The sequence below is a fragment of the Dromaius novaehollandiae genome, chromosome 3 (genome assembly GCF_036370855.1).
Source record: "Dromaius novaehollandiae isolate bDroNov1 chromosome 3, bDroNov1.hap1, whole genome shotgun sequence".
Lineage (NCBI taxonomy): Eukaryota > Metazoa > Chordata > Aves > Casuariiformes > Dromaiidae > Dromaius > Dromaius novaehollandiae.
In genome coordinates this window covers 83,524,939-83,547,496 of record NC_088100.1, presented here as the reverse complement: position 1 = coordinate 83,547,496, position 22,558 = coordinate 83,524,939, and the positions used below count along the sequence as shown (strand labels likewise).

Sequence of the window (22,558 nt, the reverse complement as noted above, 5' to 3'; positions counted from 1 at the left end):
TTCAGGAACAGTTTATGTGTCTCCTGAGGACCTTTATTGTGAGGTTTTCATAACACCTGCACCTCACTCTTCTGAAATAAAGCGTAAGCAACAACATATTTCAATACTTTTCTCCTCCACTGTAAACTGAAGGACCTACCACACTGTGCTTGAAAGAAGCTCTTCTTTATGCTAAGGAATTGTATATAGGACTGAAATTAAGGTCCTTTATGGTTTATCATTCTAGACTTCACCAATACAATTTGTTGGACTAGACATTTTTATATGCGTCATGAATGCTTTGGGATAATAGACATATGTCTCATAGACTGCACATGGTTTGTATCATTTCTGACAGGTTCAGTGCCATAGTTACACTGGATACTGCTGGTGTGTCACTCCTAATGGTCGTCCTATCAGTGGTACTGCTGTGGCCCACAAAACTCCCCGGTGCCCAGGTAGGATTTGTTTGGCTGGCCAGATTATGACATTGTGTCAAGAATAACAGTCAGGTTCATCTGTGGCATCTGATTAGACTTAAGGAGAAAATTCTTCACCAGGACCATGGTTCAGCACAGGAACAGGTGCCTGCAAAGACTGTCGACTCTCCATCCTTGGGGATTTCCAAAAGTTGACTGAACGAGATCCCGAGCAAGTTGGTCTAGCTTTGAAGTTAGCCCTGCTTGAGTTATTCAGAGGTCACTTCCAACCTAAATCTTTCTGTAATTCTATGATCCTTCTATGTTATTTGTACTATAATCTAGCAATTGAGGGGGTTTTCTGCTGTGGTTGTTTGTATGATATGTATTTCTTAATATATGAAACCATATAACTGCTTTGCTGAGGTAGTTCTTTCTTTATGTTGTAACTCTCTTGCTAGTAAACTCACTGCAAAAATTCCAGGGGATTTTGCCTTTTAGATATTTTAAGTACTTAGATTATAGAAAAAATCCCAACCCCAACAAAAATATGGAGTGTGAATGTCCTGATTTGTGATGTAGCCCAGTGAAACAGCTTCCACAGCAAATTTGATAAATGGCCAAATCCAGAGGAGAAATAAAAATGAAATGAAGCACTAAGTACATAATGGAATCATTGTCTGTAGAAATTAATTGGCAAATCAAACTCATTCCTGTGTGCACTGCCCTTTATCTTTCATCAAGACAATTAACAGGTTCACTGTTTTTAAGCAATTTGCTTCTGACCTTATTTCATTGACACTGATAATATATATAATAAATCCTCAGTGTATGAGCAGTTGCCAGAATTACTGTTCACCTTGCTTGAGGCTGACAGAATTCCACCCCTTCAACAGAAACAGCTCTAAAAATACTTGTGCTCTATGTATTATGTTTCTGCTCATGCTGCAAGACTATTCCCTTTCAGAGAGTGGAAGGAATAACTAGTAACTTAAATAAGTTAACCTTGTAACATAAACTAAGCTGAAAAAAGGTGTCTTTGCAAAGGCAAAGGTGGATTGCCATTGAGAGAGTTCACCTGCCATGATCTACTTTAATTGTTCAAGTACCATATTGATGTTTTTAATAAATAGATGAAGGAAGGGAGTAGAGAAAAAAATCTCAGCAAAGACTATGAAAAGTAATTCCACCTTTAAAGCCTGTCTAGTTTAAATGATTTGCAGAGCCTTCCATGCATTTTGCCTGTGGGTAAGCTTTAGCTAAATAGAATAATCTTCAGTCTAATCAATTCGATGCAGTGTAAAATGGGATATATGTTGAAGAGTCACTGTGGCATGACAGTGAATTGTGAAAAGTCATATAAAATATTCACATGGCTTAAAATTCAGAAACACATACATTAATTTTAATGTAATTACTGTTTATAACAGGGTCTTGACTTCAGAAGACACAGATGGTTAGGATAGCATTTATGTGCTTCAACATACTCTTAAACAGAGGTGTTTCTGCACATTCACAACCATGGCTTCTTTGAAAGTGTGCCTTCATTGCTTTCTCTGCAATATCAATTTGTGTCATAAAGCCTTGTAGCTTCCTCAGTTTCATCTACATCAGTGAAGAAAGGATTGTGTATATGCAGGAATTTCAACAAGTAATTGTTTGGCAACTGTGTCACAATGTGTGACATTATTTTTTTGAGTCAAAATTTTGCTGAATTGGTTACTGTACATTCACTTGATTTTGCATATTTAGTATCAAGGAGAAGCTGCAGTGTAATTTCAGATTGATTAATAGATTCACAGAAGAGCTATTCTACCTCTACAGGTACCAAGCCCTGATTCCTCTCAAAGGTATATTCATGTGCCTAGCAGATAACTTGCCAAATTGCTTCAGTATTTTTTTGGAGGCATGGGAAGAGGAGTTTGTTTTATAGAAATGCCAAGGAGAAGGGGATGCTAGCATTCTATTTTAATTTAGTAGTTCAGGGATAAAAAGACAGCTCTTGGGTCCAAGTGAGTATGCAGAACCCGATTCTGCTGCATGGAAGACCAAGGATAGTTCTCTAGTTGTCATTAGATCCTTTGAGACTGACTCTGCAGAATTCTTTCTCTGCTCGTATTGGTGCTCTTATGTTTACCGCTCACCACTTCTCCTTTGTCCCTTTCAGAAAGAATTCCAGCTACAGCAGAATTCAGAAAATAACTTGAAGCGACAGGGGATTTTGCAGTTGTAGTGGGTAGGGGCTCAGTCTTGAAGAGGTCTGGAGAAACCTTTTCGTTCAGCAGAGAGGACAGCTACAGATTTTCTCAGAAAGTTACATAGCATAATAAGGCAAAACTTTGTGCTTACACTGCCTACTGAAAGCCTGAAGCAGAATTGCACCTCTCTCCCATTTCCCACTATATGCTCAGAATTGCCATCTGTTTACTATAACAAAGTTTTTTTCTTTTTTTTCCCCCCAGCAGGACTGTTGATGTTTTCCAGAACACCACTGATTCTCTTTTATACTTTTTCTTTAGCACCACTATGCACAGGAATTTTAGTCAAAATATTAGTATGTATACTGAAGTTGAATAGATGTGCTCCTGTCTTAGCTAGCAATTGTGGGATCCTGTTATTTTCCAGATTATTATCCCTAGTCAGTTTAATACATTTTTTGTGGTTGCTAACCTTTTTGCAGGCATTGCCTTGCTGTTTCTTGATATTGCAAGCAGATCTTTTGTAGTAATGGCATCCTGACAGCTGCATTTTTATGTAGCCTTCACTTGCTTCTGTTTATTCTGCAGGAATGATGTTACAGTTATTTCAAAGAGGTTTATGCATATGTACCAGAGTCAGTTGTGAACATTCTTTTGGAATGATTTTCTCTTAGGAAATCTGGTACCATAGAATGTGTGAAAAATTCTCTTCTAAATAAAAATTTTCAGTGTTTTCAATTCCAGTTCTGCAGTAACTTCAGATAAGGTTTGAATGCATATCTAATCAACTGTGCTTTTCCTAAATTATGGGATAATTTCTTGCCTTTCATTTTCACCCAGTGGAACCTCCTTTGCCATGGGTGAATATCCAGAAATAGGAGAGAAGAGCATGACAACCTGAAAGAACCTGGATTTTAAAGGAAATATGGAGCAGAATTTAGAATGGACAGTTAGGAGTTTGGTTTCCTGGTTCTTTCCCCTATACATGCTTCATATTTACTGTGTGATTTGGATAGGTCAGATAATGTTATCTAAATGTTAAATTCCTTATCTGCATAACGTGATTCTTCCTAAAGCTATCTCAGATCCTGTGAGAGAAAATATAGTTTTTATGTACCTCCAATATCTGTATGAGCAATTAAGTGCTCACTGTGCTGTTTTGGTTACTTTTATTAAAACTGTCTTTTTTGCTAGAGACAAAAGATGTGGAAGGATGGAGGTTCTAAAGCAGCATTAAGAAAATGCAGGACTCTTTCCAATGGATTCATGTGAAACCTTCCATTTAATTACTATATCCTTACCTGAAAAAGCTCCTCATCCATCCTTTCCAGTCCTTCCCACACCAACACTTGGTACTGCTAAAACACACATGATAAATCTCAAAATGCCATTCCACTCCATGGATATAATCTCCACTGTTCTAGGAGTAGTGGTGAGAAGGAGAGTAAATCAAACACGTTCCCATGACAGCATTAAAAAGAAAGCTGCTTAAAAATGATGAATGTCCCCCAATCCTTTCACTAAAGAACGCCATACGTAAAATAGACATTTTTACAACTCCCCATTTCTGTTATCAGCACTGCAGGGAACTGCAGAAATTCCAGTCCCAGAGTTCTGGGAAATGGGTCAGAAATTGAGAAGCAGGTGTTAAATTGTCACTGGAAAATAAAGTGTTCTCCTATTGTAGGATTTGTCTGCCATTTTAACTCTTCTGGGCTTCTGACTTAGCATGCCAATGAGGTTGCAGAGGGAGAGCAACACATTTTATTGTTCTTTGAAGTTGGCTTGCTACCTCACATTTAGGATGCCATCATCATCTCTAAAGGCAAAAATAAGAGTACCTTTAAAAACTCAGAATTCTTCCCACCTGTATAATATTATCATCAGATAATATAATGAAAATGATCATATTTGTGAAAGCAATGATCTTTTTTGAGCTTACATTATATTGCTTTTGTTAACTGAGAAAAATTTCCATCCTTGAATTATCTAGTTCTTCTGTCCCCATACATAGTACTTTCCCTGTACTTATTCGCTCATACACACACATGTGCAATATATAGAACATGGGCAGTTTACATTCCTGTTTCTTGTTCTCTGCATTCAATGATTACTTATCAAGTATTCCTTAGCAGGAGATCAAAAGTCGTTATCTAAAACGGATAATAGTAAGCATTCCCTTTCTCCTTTAAAGCCTGGTTAAATACGATCAGAACTATAGAAAATATACATGTTAAAATCGTAAACCACAAAAATCACATCACATTCCTTGAAGGATTTACTATGCCTCAGAAATTGTTTGACTGAAACTGGGCTGAAGTGTGGGTTTTGTAATAAACTAAGGCATGAATATTTCTACCGTTTAAAACAAAATCATCAGAATCATTAATGGATGGATAGCTAAGCAAACGCAGGAGATAAGTATATATGAGCTAGAATGGTACTAAATCATTCTTGTTAAAATAATGCTGCTGAATCTAACATCCCTCCTTGCCCTGTCCACTAACATCAATATATTTATGTGGTGTGATTTGATTGCTTATAGTGCATTAAAAACTTGAAAGTTGATTTGTATTGCTTAACTTTTAGAAAAGTTATACACTGAGATTTCTGTTTGTTGCCTGGCTGAAAATTTGAGCACTTCCGTCATGAGTATTGAAGATAAAATTTGCTAAATACTTTCATTTGCAACCTCCTATCACCATTTAAGCTAGAAGTACTTCTAACTCAAATATATTCAGAAAATGGTAGGAAAAAACAATGTAAGTTCACTAACATTCCCCCCAACTCAGAGTGAATACCAAAACAAATTTTCTGCCAGTATTTATTCACATAAATTTAAAATCCCAAGTGAAAATATGTTAAGGACAGTGATTTCACTTTTAAGGAAGTTCTGTGAATATTTTCTTTAGCTTCACAAGAATGTTTACAAAAATTAAGGTCGGCCTAGGGAACCTAATTTCCCAACCTTCATGTAATTTCATAGTGAAATTTGTTTCACTATGCTATAGTTAGCCTTTGTGAATGCCAACCTGTCCCTGTGCCCATCAATTTTCCTTCAATATTTAGGTAAAAGAAAGCAGAGCATAGAAAGAAGTTCAGTTTTCCTGATTGTACATCAGTATTATGAAGTCATCATTTCTCACCATTTCACATACATATGGAGTAATCTGAAGGCATCTTGGTGTTAATGAAATCTGAAAAGGCTTTTCCACTTTTGGTCTAGGATGTGGAATACTGTATAAATTTCACAGATGCTTTAAATTGCTTAGATATAAACTCAATTTTCAATTCCATTTATAATGCTAATTCTGAGTGTATGTAGAGAACAAATAGAGAGCACAGTTGGTGTTCATAAAAAAAACCATCCCCATATCAGGACCTCTTTTGTACTGACAAATTGGTGTAAATCATTTTGGTGTGGCTGTGAGTCAGACCTAAAATGTCTGGATTTATAAGAGAATTTATAATTATACTCCTCTGCATCAAAATTAAATTGAGAAACTACATAGTTAATTGCAGCTGGATGAAATCTGAGGAAAGATTTGGATCACTTATCTATAGTGCAATTAGAAAAACCTATAATTTCATACACAGTGCTTCCTATACCTGGAACATCTTATTTGAATTCAAGATGAGCTTCTTATCAAAATCAAGCCAGCCCCCTAAAACCTCAGATCTTCTGACTTCATCTAGCATGAATACAAGAATCTGCCTCCACTTCAGGTCAAACAACAGGGCTTAGTGTTCTAGTCTGTTTATAACAAGCTATTGCAAACACCTTTGAATATACTTCTTATGATGATAATGCCTTTTTCTTTTCCTGTCTGAATTAATACTGATGCAACTGTTACTAAGTGTATTGAATTTCTGGTGATTCAAACATGATGCAAGAAAAATACACTTCCACAAAAGAGGAAACAAGCCCAAACTAGAATATTTTCAATATAAATGTTTAAAAACTGCATTAAAAGCTGAATCCTTCAGAAGATAATGTCAGCTTGGCTTCATTGTCATGTATTCTTTTATGGAGGCCTTCAAATATACATGCCAGATTTGTTACGTTAGCTGTTCTTCCTCTGGCAGACTTTCTTGTCTAAATTTCATGCTGAAGTAACGATCAGTTTAGCATGGTAAATAAGGCTTTGACGTAGTGAGTTCTCTTATTTAAATGCTTACTTTAGAACAAATTTATTATACTGCAAGGCTTTTTTGTTTGTTTCTTTAATTCCTAGTGAATTTAGTTCTCCCAAAGGGAAATAAATTAAGGTAATTAAGGCAACCAAATCATTTCACACACTTCTGAACAGCTGTCAGATGGCAATGTTTTTTCATTACTCCAGGTGTATGCACGAAGAATTGTTGTGGTAAGAATTCATAGACCTTTTTTAATTTTTGATTTTTAATTTTTGATCATGTATTTGGCTATTCAGGGAGAAAAGTACCACACTTAAAGGTTTTTTTAATGTAGCAGAAAGAGATATGTCAATAAGAAGTGGCTAGGAGTTAGAATCATACAAATGGTTGTAAAAATGTGACATAAGGGAGACGTAAGGCAGCATTTACCCTGAGGCATATTACCCTGAGGGCAATTATCTGTTGTAAAAACTTTCAAGAAAATCTGTGGATTCTCCATTTCTTGATGACTTCAAATCAAGACTGGATGCTGTGTTGGGCTGGAGTCCAGGCTGGAATAATAAGCTGTTAAAACCTGTCTCCTGCAAATGCATAACTCCTTTTCCCACTACTGCTGTCTCCTTTCCTAAGGACCACTGCTCTGTGGACCTCTCCTGCAACCGTCTCAGGCTCAGACTCTTAAGGCCCTGTCCCTGTCTCCTCCAACACACGTGCAGAATCCATAATCGCCTGGTATCACACTCCTAGAAAACATGCTCTTGTCAAGTTGGTAGGCATAATGTGAGAACGTGTGCAATGTAGTAGCCTATGCGAAAAAAATAAGTCAGAAGAAATCCTCTTTTGCCTCTTGCAGCCTTACAGCTGTCTAGTTTAACTCACAGTGCTTTTCCATAATCACTGTATTACAAAACTACAGTCCCAGATTCACAGTCTCTGCCAGAAACTCCAGCATGGACTTTGCATACATATGTAGGAGAGTTACTGTTAGCATTCATGAGCATGTTCTTGCACTTGTATTTATGTAGCGTTTAATGCCATCTCTTTCTCTGGTTAATAAATTTATCAATAGTCAATAATTTGATGGTGCACAAATGCAGATATCAGGCCAGGCTAAAGTCTCTGGTTTGCAAAAGAAGAATTGTCTGATATTTATTGCTGTAATAAGCAAAGAGGAATCATTAAAACTGAGCTGTGTTAGCAAACACGTTAATAATGAAAATAGTATTTTTCTGGTTAATTCCTTTTTCCAATTGCAGGTTCTGTAAGTGAGAAGTTGCCACAACGAGAAGGTGCAGGAAAAACAGGTAAATATCTTAGAATGCCTTTACATAGAAACTAAAATATCTGTGGGATATAACACATTCACTTCCCATAGATTTAAAATATCAATGTATATATATATATCATGTGTATTATATGCATATATTATATATATATATACATGCACACATGCTATCATTTCATGCGTGCATTGGAGGTTTTAGTAGGCTTTGGGGTATAAATGTATATACATGTATGTGTGTATTTGTCTATATATGCATGCACATGCTAGTCTTGGCCCTACAGACTTTACTATTCTGAGCTGATGGGAAAATAATTTTTCTTCCCATAGCTATTCTCTGAGCTATTCTCTCATACTATTTTCTTGCTCTGGAGGACAGATTATTCCATCTGTTTGATAAAGCCAGCATTCTGGAGTCCCAAGATCCCAGGAACTGGAGTCATCACTTTATCTTCATAGCAGCTAGTGTTTGAGTTGTCTTGGACATAGCACTTAATTCTATGTTGTGATCAATTCAACTGATGGCTTACATTCATGGTCAAATGATTATTGTTAATAGAGATAGATCATGGTGTATACTATGTCATCAGGGCAAAATCTGATGCGACTCCAACATAGCTGGTATATGTAAATGAGGGAGATATTTGTGTTCTAATCAAAATTAAAGCTTTCAGTCTCCAAATGCTTAAGTAAATTTTAAAGTCAGCTGAAAATAATATAGGAAATATTGCTGTCAGTTACACTGGGCTAAATAAATTTTAATGAAGTTATTCATATTTCTTCTAATGATAATGAATATCCAGCTTGATATATTGTAAATGTAAGTGCTACAATTTTTTATGGGAACCTTTGCAGCCTTATAATATACCTAACATTTAAATAAATTATTGTGTTATTAGGTTAAGGAAATCAGTATCTCTTTAAAGGCTAATAATGACAAGGTATTTTAATAATCAGTGGAAAATCTTTCCTTCATATATTTCCAGACAAATTGTGAGCTCCAGTAACCTTATGTTTCCCATTATTTTCTAGGAAAATTTCCTTTAGGTCAGGAATTTCATTTTTGGATTTGAACTATGTGAACTATCTCATATATAAAACTTGTCTGGATCTTGGAATTCTTTATTTTTGTCTGTGATTGTGACGGCTGAGTTGCTGAAACCTCAATGAACATACAATCATGGAACAAGAAGTTTAAATGAACATAATTTATCATATTTCCCTCCTCATCATGTGTATTTACATCTAAAATGACACAGTTGCATTTTACTTATGCCTTCTTTTTACTCTCCAGCACAAACTTACAGCACAAAGGGCAGCTGTCCTGGTTCTCAGGTGGTTCCTGGCTCTTCTCAGATGCTGCTTACTTCCTCTCCCTTCCCTTCTTCCAACCAGTCACTGCCTTATGCATTAAATAAAGTAACATTGTCAAAGACATCACAACCTCTCTAGAGACCATCACAGAGTTATGAATCAGATCATCTGTCTGAGTTAAAGATCTATGCTTTAGCTTCACAATTAGTACAGTAGAAATATTTTATAGCTAAGTAATACAAAAGCTTGAAAGGCCGTGGCAGTAGTTTTTGGAGTAACCGTAAATTTAGTATGCTCCCCTCCTTGCCTGTCTTCCCTCTACATGGCTGCTGTGGACCAGCCGGAGGTACTTGGATGGGTGTAGCTGCTAGTATAGTAACCAAGCAAGCTTTGTCAGGGTCATGACGTTCTCCGTGCTGCAGAGGACATGCTCCAGACATTGAGGTCTGGTCTTGAAGACTATCCTCAACAGGCAACATAAACCTCGCCTGAGACTCTTCTTCCAAGATGTCCCACACAGACTCACAAGAGAAGAGGACCTGGCAGGCCATATGTGTTGCAGTTCTGCAGCTTGCTTTCTCTGGGTACTTTAACACTGAAAGAAAATTTCCAGAGGCAGGTTTTGGAGATCAAGAGCTGTTTTTGTATGTTTGCAAGTTTGCATATTAAACCAAACAGGACCAAAGCTTGAAGGACATTTCCTAATGTATCTTCTCTTAGACCTCACAGTTCCCTCCTTTAGCCAAGGAAAATACTTGGATTATCTGAAAAGTACGGGTATCTGAGACAAGATTACATCGACTTTTCTCTGATTATTAGCTTATTGCCTGACTGGAAACTTCTTGGTAACTGAACTTTGATAGCAGAATGGTCTCCATTCACATATGTGCACATATGCACTGGTATGGATGGGCCAGCCAGGAAGTCTTATGAGGATAACATGAAGTACCTAATTAACATGAAGATGCTGTCAATTGATCTGAAATTACATGGTTGTTATGCAAGTGCTCTGAAATTCTGCAGTTGTTATTCTGTACTGAATTTTGTTACGAACAAGGAAGCGGTACATGCCTCTTCATTCTGAAAACAAAAAAGTTTTTTTGAAAAGAGGTAGACCTGACATAGGAAAATTAAAGTGATTGTCCTCCCCCAGATTAAGAGTAATTCAGGAGCTGTTGCAGCTCCTCCAGTTTTGGAGTGTAGTTAATTATCTTTTAGATTATGTTTGATTCAAGACCTGAGACCCATTTTATGACTCACATTTTAGGCATCTAAGGGTTTTTTCTTTTCTTTAATATTTTGATATACTGTGTCTTAGATGCTGCTTGAACAAAGTTATTTGTCAAGAGGATAATTTTGACTGGGCTGATAATCTCTAAAGTTACAGTATTACAGCTGAATTTTAGGTGATAACGTAAGATCAAATGTGGCAGAAACTGAAACTGTGTATAGAAAAATGATCAGAAAAATGTCCCTTAAACCCAAAACCAAGTTTGTGGCAGGGCTCTTGGTCATATTTGCCTACCCTAGGCTACCCTCTAAATATTTGCAGATTTTCTGAATCAGTGATGGCCTAAATGTATGTCTTGATTCTTAGTTCACTGGGATGCTTCATGGCCTCTCTGAAATTGATTAATGGTCTTATTCCACCACCCAGAGGACACCACAAAAAAGCCATCAAAACTAATGGGAAGTAACGGTTTGTTATGCCATTGGAGCAAAGTGTTCTGTCATTGCATGAACATGAAGAATGAACATTCTTAAAGAAAATCTCCTTTTGTTTGGATTAAAATATTTTGAAATGAAAAGAAGTTTCTATTGCTGCTGCTTTGCTTTTGTGGAAAGCATGGAGATTAGTGTTCCATGGCTGTAAATTTGATGTTTATCTGGTATCAGGATTTACTTGGTATCTGTATTTCCTACAAAGTGGTTGTGACCTCCAAATGAGAAGGACAGAGTGCTTCCGAATCTTCTACATGATTCGTGTGAAGACAATACAGATTTGGAAACACTGTGATAGTGACAATAAAGAGAACAGGAGGTAGCTGTTCTGAGTTGCAATAGAAAGGAGAAACTGAAACAGGTAGCGTGTTATCCTTAAAACTGCTACCTACGGTTACCACAGTAGAACTATGTGCAAGAGGAAGCTTCACAGTAACCTTTGGTTCTAGCTTCTGTGTAAATGTCAAGGAAACAATCTGGAAACTGTGTTGGTCTGAGACCCAGTTGTGAGACTGCAAGAAATACTAACAAAAGGCATGGAAGACGCTGTTTGCTGCACAGCACCTTGTTCTTGGAGTTAGCTCTATTCTATGGGAAACAGCAGCATCTGGAAAATATGTACTATCAAGGCCCACTAAGTCCTGTTTATGTAATATCTGAACTCATTTTAGGTAAGGAATACATAATAAAGTAAAGGTGAGTCTTTGGGTACCACTCTATCTCAAAGATTGCTAACTCAAATCATTTTTTCATATTGAGATTTTCTTTTCCAGCACTGCTTCCCCTGTATTTTACTGAATCTAAAAATTATCTCTGTACTCTGATCATTTCTGGTAAATTTTCCTCCCTCTTATCTTGCAGTAATGGTTGGTTGTGGACGGATGGAGGTGGCTGACGGAAGGATAAGAGCAGTGCAAACAGTCTTCTGGTTCTTTAATCTATGAATCTTGCTTATAAAATCAACTTGTCTGTTAAACAGATTCTGCTGTACCTTTTGTTTTAAGGTGTCAACATGTCTGCAACCACTCATTCATCCCAGGCTGCTTTTGCTTTCACAGGGCCTACCCCTAATATACTATTATCCAATTACTTTTTAGAAATGTTGATCTGATCAGTCAACAGTTTATAGGAGTCAATGCTCATCATTAAAAATGAAGGTTTACTGTCTGGGAAGTGACCTGATCACTTCATGTCTCATCAAAGACCCTGTAATCAGTTCATCAATCATAACCTTAAAAGCATTCATCTGTAGACTGTAGATTGTAGATGTAATACATCTATGCTTTGCAGTACATATTAATGATACTTTAATTAGTTTGTTTACCGGCCGGGGCTATGTGCAAATCATTAGTATCAATCACGTATGTACACTTATTTAGCTTACTCTCATAATTGTAGTCTCCTTGCAAATCTTTTCCATTCTGAATTCAGATGATGCCTCAGCTCCCGCGCTGGAGACTCAGCCTCAAGGTGATGAAGAAGGTGAGCATCCATAGGATCTGAAACAGAACGATATTGAACTATATAGGAGGGACCATATACCACAGCACCAGATGCCTCCTTAGAATGAGGATAGTGAAATTTAAAGTTGAAAGTAGAAATTGAAAGTTGCTGTACCTTTGCTTACAAATAACAAATTTCATGTGATAATTTTGAGGAGGCATTATAACAATGGCAAATTGATTGTCACTTCAAAGGGTACAGACAGTTTTAAGTTTAAGCCACAATAAAGATTAAAACTGTATGGCCAAATAAGAAAGTTAAAGGTTAAGTTCTGTCCATAGTACATTACCTAGTAATAAATGGTTTGTGTTTTGCCAAGCTTATTTATGTCTGATGAAATTCACTGCTCTGTAAATGAACAGCTCAAGACCTATATAATGGTAGTCCTATACTGAGACTTACCACTCAGTGTAAATCTGGCAGAATCTGATCTAAAGTTATTACATGTTTTGGGGCCACATCAGGATATTTTTATTCTGATTAAATATAATTTTATCCTACAAGCATTTCTTTCAACTTTTGGTAAGAATGGAATAAGGAAGGAACTTTTCAAAAGGAGTAAGGATGCTAGACATTGCTGTACAATTTTTCCTTTGTCTTTTCATGAATAAAGGTTTTAACTGTTCTAATAGAAAACAGTGTGCCCCTTTCTTTTTTAGGTCTGAGTAGCTTTAAAACTCACATTTAATATTCAGATTCTAGTAACTTTTAAAAATCTGTGACATTTACAAATTGCGTTTTGCTGTTTTCTTCTAGATATAGCTTCTCGATATCCTACATTATGGACTGAGCAAGTAAAGAGCAGACAAAACAAAACCAATAAAAGCTCAGGTAAGAATCTGTGGTATCCTTGCTTTGCAAAGCTCCTGGAAGCCATGTATTAAATCTTATTAAAACTGAAGCCATGCAAGTGAAAGCCGTTTTAATAATCATTATGCTTCCACTCTCATCACAATAGTAATTTAACCATTTGCTATGTGATGTTTTTGTAGACTCATGTATCATGTATTCATTTTGTATGGAATAATTTTTGGCCAGGCTTCAGTTGATGTAAATTGGTGTCACTCCACTAAAGCCTCTGGTCCACATCTGGTTGTATCTGTAAGTGGATCTGACACTTTATTTTTCTCATCCTCTTTAATTCTCCGTCTCTTTGTTTTCTATTTGTATTGTCATTATTTTGGTGATGTGTAGCAAGAAGACACTTGTAAAAGGATGGTGTGGGTTATTAATTTTGGTAGTCAGTCTTAGGAGACAAACCTGAACAGAAGCAAAACTGTATCAGAAACTAGTTAAAAGGAAACTGGAAAGACAGTGTTACCTGTTTGTTTCTTATATCACTGTGCAGTTTACAGTCATCTGGTATTTTACAACCTGATTGCCAGTTTAATATAGATTAATTATGTTGCCTTCTTTTTAATTGCTAAATTTTGGCTTTACATTTTCACTACTCTTCAGAAATGAGCTTAGGAAAGCTGGGCTGGAAATGCCATTCAAATGTGTAAAGACTGAAGCTTCTCAAATATTGAGATATGTTCAGTGCTTTGATGCACTGCAGGCTTTCCTCATTGCTTCCTCCTTTCAGTAGAATAATCTTTAGAGAAACTTCCTGAGTTTCCTGGATTCTTTTTCTCTGGAAAAATGTTTAGTTTCAAAGGAAATATTAATAATAAAGGCCATGACTCAGTAAATCACCCCAAAGCACACTTAAGATCCAGTGGAAATTGAGCTTATGCTTTACATTAAGCACTGTGCTTAAGTATTTTACGCAACTGAGGCCTGAAAAGATTTAAAAAGACAAGCAATCACCATAAGAAGGAAAGACATATTCTTACTAAGAGGTCCACAGGTTCCTTAATATAAATTATTTTTAACATCAAAGCAATAGTTATTAATGCTTTTTCTCTCCTCAATACTCCAGTAGGCACTCAAAAAAAAGGACTTTAAACAGAGTGTAAGCAAGTGCTTGAAGGAAACACTTTTTATGCTGGAGATTTGTTCTAGAGAGAACAGAATTCCTTTGGGATTTCTGTTGTGTAAATCTAGTCTGTAGCAATATGTTACTTTTAGGGGTATTTATTTCATTTTTACAATATTAGAGGCCAGCAAGGTCTAAAGCAAGAGTTTATGAGTTTGGAGTATAGCTTTAGTAATTGAAAGGTTAAACACACGAACAGTCCAAAAAAGGGAAAACATCAAAGGAAAAACTGGGAATTATTACTGGGAGATTGTAAACTCCAGATCATCTAATGTCATAATTACAGAAAAGTAACATAGGAACATAGTCTACCTGTACATATCATGATTGCTAGCCCATGGTGCATTAGCATCAAAAGCATGACTCTGTTAGATTTGTTAATAACTAGGACTTGCTCACAATTACGCTATGTACATAGAGTGTCTGGAGGGTTTGTACATAGGCTGTCAGCACATGCTACAGTCTGTTGTACCACACATTCACTGATACTGTTACCCCAGCTAGCACAAGTATTTGAGCAGCTACTACACAGCTGGTCTTGCTTCAGTTTGTAAGCATACCTGATGTTCTGGAAAGGATCACTGCTATCTCTGCTGTTACTTTCATTATCTGTGTGATAGGACATTATCAATCAAAATGAATCCAAGTGTTAAAAACAATGTCTGTATTAGTTGTGTTAGGCAGTATCTCTCTTCTAGATTACAAAAGGATAACAGCGTGTCATGTGATGTGATACACATTTATAACTTGTTCTGGAAGGTGATCGTCACTGATATTTGGTAACTAGGTCTTCTAAGGTCTTGGAAAAACTTTATTAGCTTTCCCCCTTACACCTCATACAGTGGTGCCAAGGCTTTTAGGTACATCCATAGAATACCAGCTCTGGGCTGCCACATATATGGAATAGGATCTCACGATTGAATCCAAACTTTAATGAAAGGGATAAATATAGATGTCTTCTTTACTTGGTTTGCTTCGCAAATGCTGATTCAGACTCTGTTGTACAAACACAAGAAAGCTTATCAAAATATATTTGTTTGAGTAAACTGAGCAGAATTTAAGCTTGCATGTAAAGTGTGCTTATGAAACCCAATTTATTAATAATGGGCCAAACATTCCTTTGTTGTGCTTTAGTAACATAGGTGCTTTCAACGAAAATATTCTGGTGCAAATAACAGAATGACCTAGCCCTGTATGTAAAAAATAAGGAAAATCGTAATGCTATCAATTTCAGACAAATTGCAGATATCCTACTTACAGGCTACCTACATTTGTCTGTAATGCTCTTATTTTTTATATTTTTTACTTGAATTTATGTCCTAATATGTCATGGTCAGCAAGTTATGGACATAGCTTGTCTTGATTTGAGAAATTATTCTGTTCAGGAGAATGTTTTTATAGGTTAAGGCTCACATTGCATGTATTGTACTCATCTTGAAGTGGTTTGTTTTTGCTATTCTGCAAATGACCTGTCAATCATAATTAGTCAATAAAATTAGTGTAAGCTTTTAGTATTTGGAAGATAGAAAATAATGTCTTAGGAAATTCTCGTTTACACTAGTTATCCAGTATTTTCATTTGATTTAAATCAGCCTAAATTAATTTAGCACAGAGAAATGGCATTTGGAAGATTTACAGATGCAGGGCATGAAATTAATGGATTATATTTCCATGCCGTATAATGGCTTCTGGTGCATATTCTGATTGCTGGTTCAGAGAAATAGGCTTTTGCTGCTCATAAACGGAGTTTGCAGAAGTGGTATTTAACCTATTAGCTTTTGATGACAAAATATTACTCCTGGCAAAAAAACCATCAACATCAGGTCATATAACAATAGCTCTGTTTAGAATGATGACTGTGGGTAGAAACATTTGATTCTCCATTTTAGCTCTTTTTGTGTGTTGAAAATGGTTTTCAAATGTTATTTTTCTAGACCTTTTCTTCCCAGATTTAGAAAAAACATGTATCTGGCTGCTAAAATAATGTAATGTTTGCTGGGATTATAATTATATATATATATTTCTGTGCCTTTACAGGTATTTTAAGATTTTTTTTTCTGGACCTCTTTTTACCCCCACACTCCACATTGCTTCTCTCATTTCACAAAAAGTATTTTGGTTTTGCCATAGCAGATTGGCAAAAATATGAAGAATTATAGCAACAGCTAGCAAAAATAAAGAGAAATACATTGAAAATACTGAGCATGGTGCTGTTTGGTTCCTGAGCAAGACATCAGAATTTAGCAGTCTATGCACTGCTGTCTGTATGTGAATTCAATGTTTAAGCTCCTGCTGTAGTCAGCAATGATACAGTCAGTGTAGGCACTGATGTCTAGAAAGCAGTTCACCTCATGCAAAAAGTTAACACTTGCACTTGGTCAGCTAAGTAGATATCTGGACTTCACTGAGTGCGGTGGCTAGTCTGAATATCTAGTTCATGTGAAGACACCTATGTTTTAGATCTCTACATTCAGATGAACTGAATCCTACCCCAGTATCAGGTGAAAATCCAGGTAGCATTTTCTAAAGTTCAGGTGACACAAGGTCTTTTGTCTTAAAGAAAGGAGACATTTTGGTCTAGGTCTTCAGCAGTTCTAAGTTACTGTAGTCAAGGGGCTATTTGCAGCAAGGATATGGATAGAGGGCACTATGTGGCAGTGTGAGTTCTTACTCATGACATAACAGGGACAATGCAGTTTCCCGAGGAGAGCTCAGGTTGAACTATAGATCTCTTAGGTTCCCATTGATAAATCTGTCCTACCAGCAGATTGAACAGATTGACCAAATGTCACATTTTTCAGAGGATATATGTCATTTTTTGAGTTTGAGTACAGGCAAAGGAAGGATGACTTGAACACTTGCCATAGTGGCCTTTGAAGCTCAGGATTAACTCTGTTGGCTTGAATTTAAGAAGCAAAACATTTCTAATAGTCTGGTGTGGGAGCACTTCCATGGAAAATAAATACAGTGAATTTAACTGATAGTATCATTAGTATTTAAAAAATTCTTAAAGTACTGAGTAAGTAATTTGTAAGTACACTTCTGTAGCACACATCCAAATGAGAATAAATAACTCTCAATATGAAATTTCATTACTCCAAATGTAAAAAGGCATGCAAAATCTGAAATATACTTACATATTTGCTTAAGGTCATTAGAGGTTCTTGTGATTATATAATTCAAGTTAAAAGTGCCAGGGTCAAATAATGTATCAGTGGGTAAGACACATTAAAGTCTCATGGATTTTCCATTCAGTTCTGTTTGCTTATTATTAATATTAATAGTTTTTTGTTCTGCTTCCTTAAGGATTAAATAGTAAGGCATTATTAGCACATGCGATTTATATCTACATCAATCAGTTGGGAAGTTTATTTAATAAGTATTCTATTAAGCATTATAAAATTTGAGTTTTGTTTTGTTGATAATCTGGTCTGATGAGTAAAATAGGAGACAGGAAGAAATTGTCATATTTCTTTACACTTCAATGAACTTGACTTTGATTCATGTGTTCAATTTTAAATGCATGTAATTACTGCGTAGAAATTTAGGACCCCTGGAAATCAATGGCAGAACTCCCAGACATCGGTTTCACAACCATTTATATTCTGTCCACATACTACTAGTTCACCCAGTAGTCCAAATTTCATTTGAATCAGGTGTAGACATGTGATGATGTGATATACTGTTTGTGCCAGCTTTATGCTCTCTACCAGCTTTGTGTTTTTATAGGCTTTAACCAGGTGTTAGAGGACAAGCAATACATAGCCCAGTGTAAAATAGGGTTGGCACATGGAAAATTCTGGCATAAAGCCTGCTGAGAGGATCAGCCTGTTAAAATTCTTAACACATCCGTGCAAAAAATAGTGTATCATGTGATCATGAAATTTTTGATCTGGCACTAAGAACATTAAAACAGAATTTACTGTCTCTTCAAACTGTGGCTTTAGTGACTTCAAGAGTACCAAGATTTCAGCAATTGTACCTGGATCTTCGGGTAGTGTGGAATCATCTTTAACTTCATTTTTGTCTTTGGTTGGGCACACATGAAACCTTTTATTTAATTTTCTGACATAATATAGTAGTGTTTTATTGCTGCCGTTTTACAACAGACTGTCAGTTTCACAGCTTTAAAAATCTGTTACAATATCTTATCAATTAGCCCCAAAGGGTTTAATCCAACAGGAGTTTCATTCTTAAAGCACCATCTGAGAGAACACTGAAATGCATATGTAGTAATGTAGTACAGACTGCAAATACAAGTGAAAAAATAGTATAACCTCTACTGTGAATACTTTCTTAAAAGAATAAAATACAGAATTTTAAAATCCTGTAGATGTTAATCCAACTATCCATATATCTGTACTAAATAGTTGTGTGCATTTGTCTGTCCGTATAGTCTGAATCTGTTGGTAAAGTCTGTCAGTGAGACTGACCAATGTGACAGAGTGACATTCTAATATTGAACGCAGTTTCCTTTAGCTGGTCATTTGACAGTGTTAAAGCACTCACACGTTTGTGTTTTTCTCACATGGAAGCTATGTTGGTTGTCAATGAGGTTTCTGTTTTGTTTGCTTGCTTTGTTTTGTTTCTCAGAGACAATTGTTCCAGTGGGATCCCTGTGCCCTGATCATTCTCTAAAAGTCACCTTTTCACAAAGAATCAAGACAAACCTTTTTCCATACTTAAGTGCTCACACTCATTGCACACTGAACCTGGCTAATATTTTCCTGCTATGCCTGCCCTGGCAAAACTCAGTCCTGAAGTTAAAAATCAGTTATGCCTGCATGAAAAACCCAAAGTAGCATTTTCTTTCAGTGGAAATTAATGTAAGAGTTTGTGTGTCTGCCTGATCACATCAATTCTAATGACCATTCCTCTGTAAGTGTAGAAAAATGAGTAACTAACAGACAGGAAAATGAATAACAGTTCAGCTACTTTGTATTTATTCTCATTTATTGTTGCGTTTTTCAGATGTTGCTCTTAATTTTGATGCAAGAGAAATTTTGTGCAGTTGAAGATGTGTGAGGTAGGAAGAAAGAAAAAGATCCAGACAGTTGCACATTCCCAGTTACAAAAGCCTTACAAATGAATTAGAAGTTTTCTAGGGCTATTTTGAATTAGACTCATTTTGCAATACGAAGATTTGAGGTATGAAACTAGTCATAATAAAATAAAAATGTATATCCTAGTAAACTGAGAAAAGAGTGAAGGGAAAAGGTGAAATAGAATAATTTAAAAGGTCGTTCCTCCCTTTCTATCAGTTGGGATTCCAAATATTTTTGGGATTTGGCCTATGGAACCCTTGCAGATATTCCATTCTCAAATTTGTCTGTATTCAGTGCTTAAGGAGGGGTAGGTGAAAACTTTAACGGAGGTGCCTTGAAATCCAGCAGAATATACATGTACATTCAAAGAGTCAAATTCTTCCCTTCACTTTTCTCTTCCCTTTCCTTTTCTTTTCCCTTCCTTTCCTTTCTCTTCCTTTTTTCTCTTTTCTTTTTTCTTTTATCTTTTATCTTTTTTCTTTTTCTTTTTCCCTAAATTGGTAAAGGAAAATGAGTGTTTTCTTTCTGCTCTTTCAGCCTCTTCCAAGAAGATAAACCTTTCCAGAACTCCCCAGAGTGCTTGTATATTATGATACATTCTTAATTTGCAGCCTGCTGGATCATACTTACTACAGTACTGTCCTATCTTTAATAATACTTTTTACAAGCATTTTCATTTATCTTCATTTTAATTTTACATATTAGTTCAAAACCTTTATAAACATCAAGTTTTGGCATTTTTCATTTTTTCCTCCCACAACAAGGAAAGATCCTGCCATTCTAAAACTTTTTTTTTTTTTGAAAAAAAGAGTTCTGTTTTACATCCAGTTGATGTTCTTTATGTTCAGGATGTTCCAGAGTTTTATTAGACCCCCACTGTGAGGGGGAGAAAAAGGGATCTGCTTTATGCAAGGTTGATAATTTCTGTTTTACTGCATGTGTTAAAATTTGATGCCAAAAGATACTAATCTTCCCTGAACTATTTTTAATTATATCATATTACTTTCTACAGCAAGTAAATGACACAACAGTTCTCCTGTTCTCCTTTAGTTTTTAGACATGCAGGCCCCCAACCGCCCACAGCTTTCCACAGTTTTCCAGACATCAGATTGCTTAATCCTAAAAGCATCAATAGGTTTCATAAATCCAAAAAAACGTAAGTCAGGTTAGTGCAGGGATACATATTGGACCATATCTAAAGACATAAATATTTCTGGGAGATAGATAAATCTTCCAGAGAGTTTGGATCTGGCCTTGACTATACTGTGATTGCTGGGCTGTGTATAGCAAGATAGGTCTGCAAGGGGGTTGCATATGTTGCAGGCAACTGTAATAAGTCCAGAAGGGTCCACAGTAACAGCTGCCAGGCCTTCCACCATCATGCCAATGACCTTATAATTATGAGAAATGTGCATGTTCCATGCCTTTCCTTCCCTTCCTTGCCTCTCCTCCCACCGCAAAAAAAAACCCAAAACAAAATGAAAAAAACACCCTACAAGCAATGAACACAAAAAGCAACCCCAAATCTTTGTCAATATAGTACAGCAATTTTTTTCTTGATTCCTATGCACTTTCTTGGGCAAGAGACCCAGGCCAAGAGTGAGTACTTGGAATTAGGCACCTAAATCTGTAAAGACACATCTCAACAGCTGTCTTTGTTTTTTTGAAATATTGAGAGTCCAATGCTACCCTTGATGTCAAGCCATTTAAAAATATTAGAATATTGTAAAATGAAGGAAATACTTGCAGTGTTAGAGAGCTCTAAGACCCTGATCTTTTCAAAACTTCCATAAACTGGTGGTTGTGTTCTTCAACAAGAAAGCCCCCTTTTTTTATAATAAAGATGGTAATGAAAATAATTCTGTCACTCCAAGATTATTCATGGACCTCTCTCACTTTTTGCAAGGTTAGGGACTCCTTATGTCTTCATCCGTGAGCTGATAAAAAACCTGGAAAATGCTGACCTTAGAGAAAACCAAAATGTTAAGGATTCACTGTTTTCATAAGGTCCTCCAGTGAGCTGTTCTGGCAAGTTTTTCCTGTTTTTACAGGACAGATGAGACTGTTCTGAAAAAAGTAATTTTTTCTTTCTTTCACTAGAATCAGTCAGAGGACCAACTGTCCATCCTTCCATTAACTGAGTAAAAGATTCTTAAAAAAAATCCCAGAACACTTATGGCAAAATATTTCCCTGTTAATATTTCCCTGTGAATGGTGACATTCTGCTCTATGATGTGGCCATGCTCTGTACAAAAATCTTACAAAAACTTCCCACTGATATTAATGAAAATACTGCCGTGGACAGACTGGCAGGCATGTAATGTGTATCAGCTCTGGTCTTTGGAGTCAAAATTTTACCTCATTTTTCTGATATACACATCTCTGACAGACTGAATTCATTTTTAGATATTGCCTTGTAGATCAGGTTATGGGCAGACACAGTGGTTGAATTTTAGAGGGATTTTTAGTGAGATCATTTGTCACATATTACTTCCAACTTTCTTCTTTGCCAAGCCATGTATCTCTGAACAAACTTCCTGAAAAGATTGACAGCTCATGCTACAATTCATGCATAACTTAATTATTTTCAAATTAAATTATTGGGTTTTTTCCTTCTTCAATGCCTGAAAAAATTGCCAAGTGATACAGGAACTTTTTGTGGCTTCATCAATAATGTTAGCATTTTCCATTTGGTATGAAAGCAAGAGAAATTCGACTGTTCCAGGGACTATGGTGGAAGGAGTGGAATTCACCCCCAAAATCTGCATGCTGGGTAGATGTTTGCAATGCAGCTGTTGTATCAGCCCAAGCATGTGCTTTGACTGCAGCGTCTGCTTTTATGGACCTTTAAGCTCTTAGGTTGACACCATCATCCACGGATCCTTTCATTCAACCTGCCCTTAATGCAATGAACTGGCTTTTCTGTTTGGGACCCATGTAGAGCCCCCTTTCCATGAAAAGCCACACTTCAGGTCATAATT

The 22,558-nt window shown here is 36.2% G+C and overlaps 1 protein-coding gene across 7 annotated transcripts in view; it reads left to right on the top strand.

Moving 5' to 3' along the window:
- SMOC2 (SPARC related modular calcium binding 2) overlaps positions 1-22,558 on the top strand; it is a 146,336-nt gene that overhangs the window by 62,388 nt on the left and 61,390 nt on the right. For 4 of the 7 annotated variants that reach the window (XM_064509307.1, XM_064509304.1, XM_064509306.1 and 1 more), the window contains exons 4-7: positions 338-437; positions 7,990-8,037; positions 12,450-12,533; positions 13,311-13,385. In XM_064509307.1, the coding sequence (XP_064365377.1) occupies positions 338-437; positions 7,990-8,037; positions 12,450-12,533; positions 13,311-13,385 (307 nt within the window). The remainder of the gene's footprint in view (positions 1-337; positions 438-7,989; positions 8,038-12,449; positions 12,534-13,310; positions 13,386-22,558) is intronic. The other 3 variants (XM_026117270.2, XM_026117268.2, XM_026117267.2) reach the window with 1 other exon arrangement.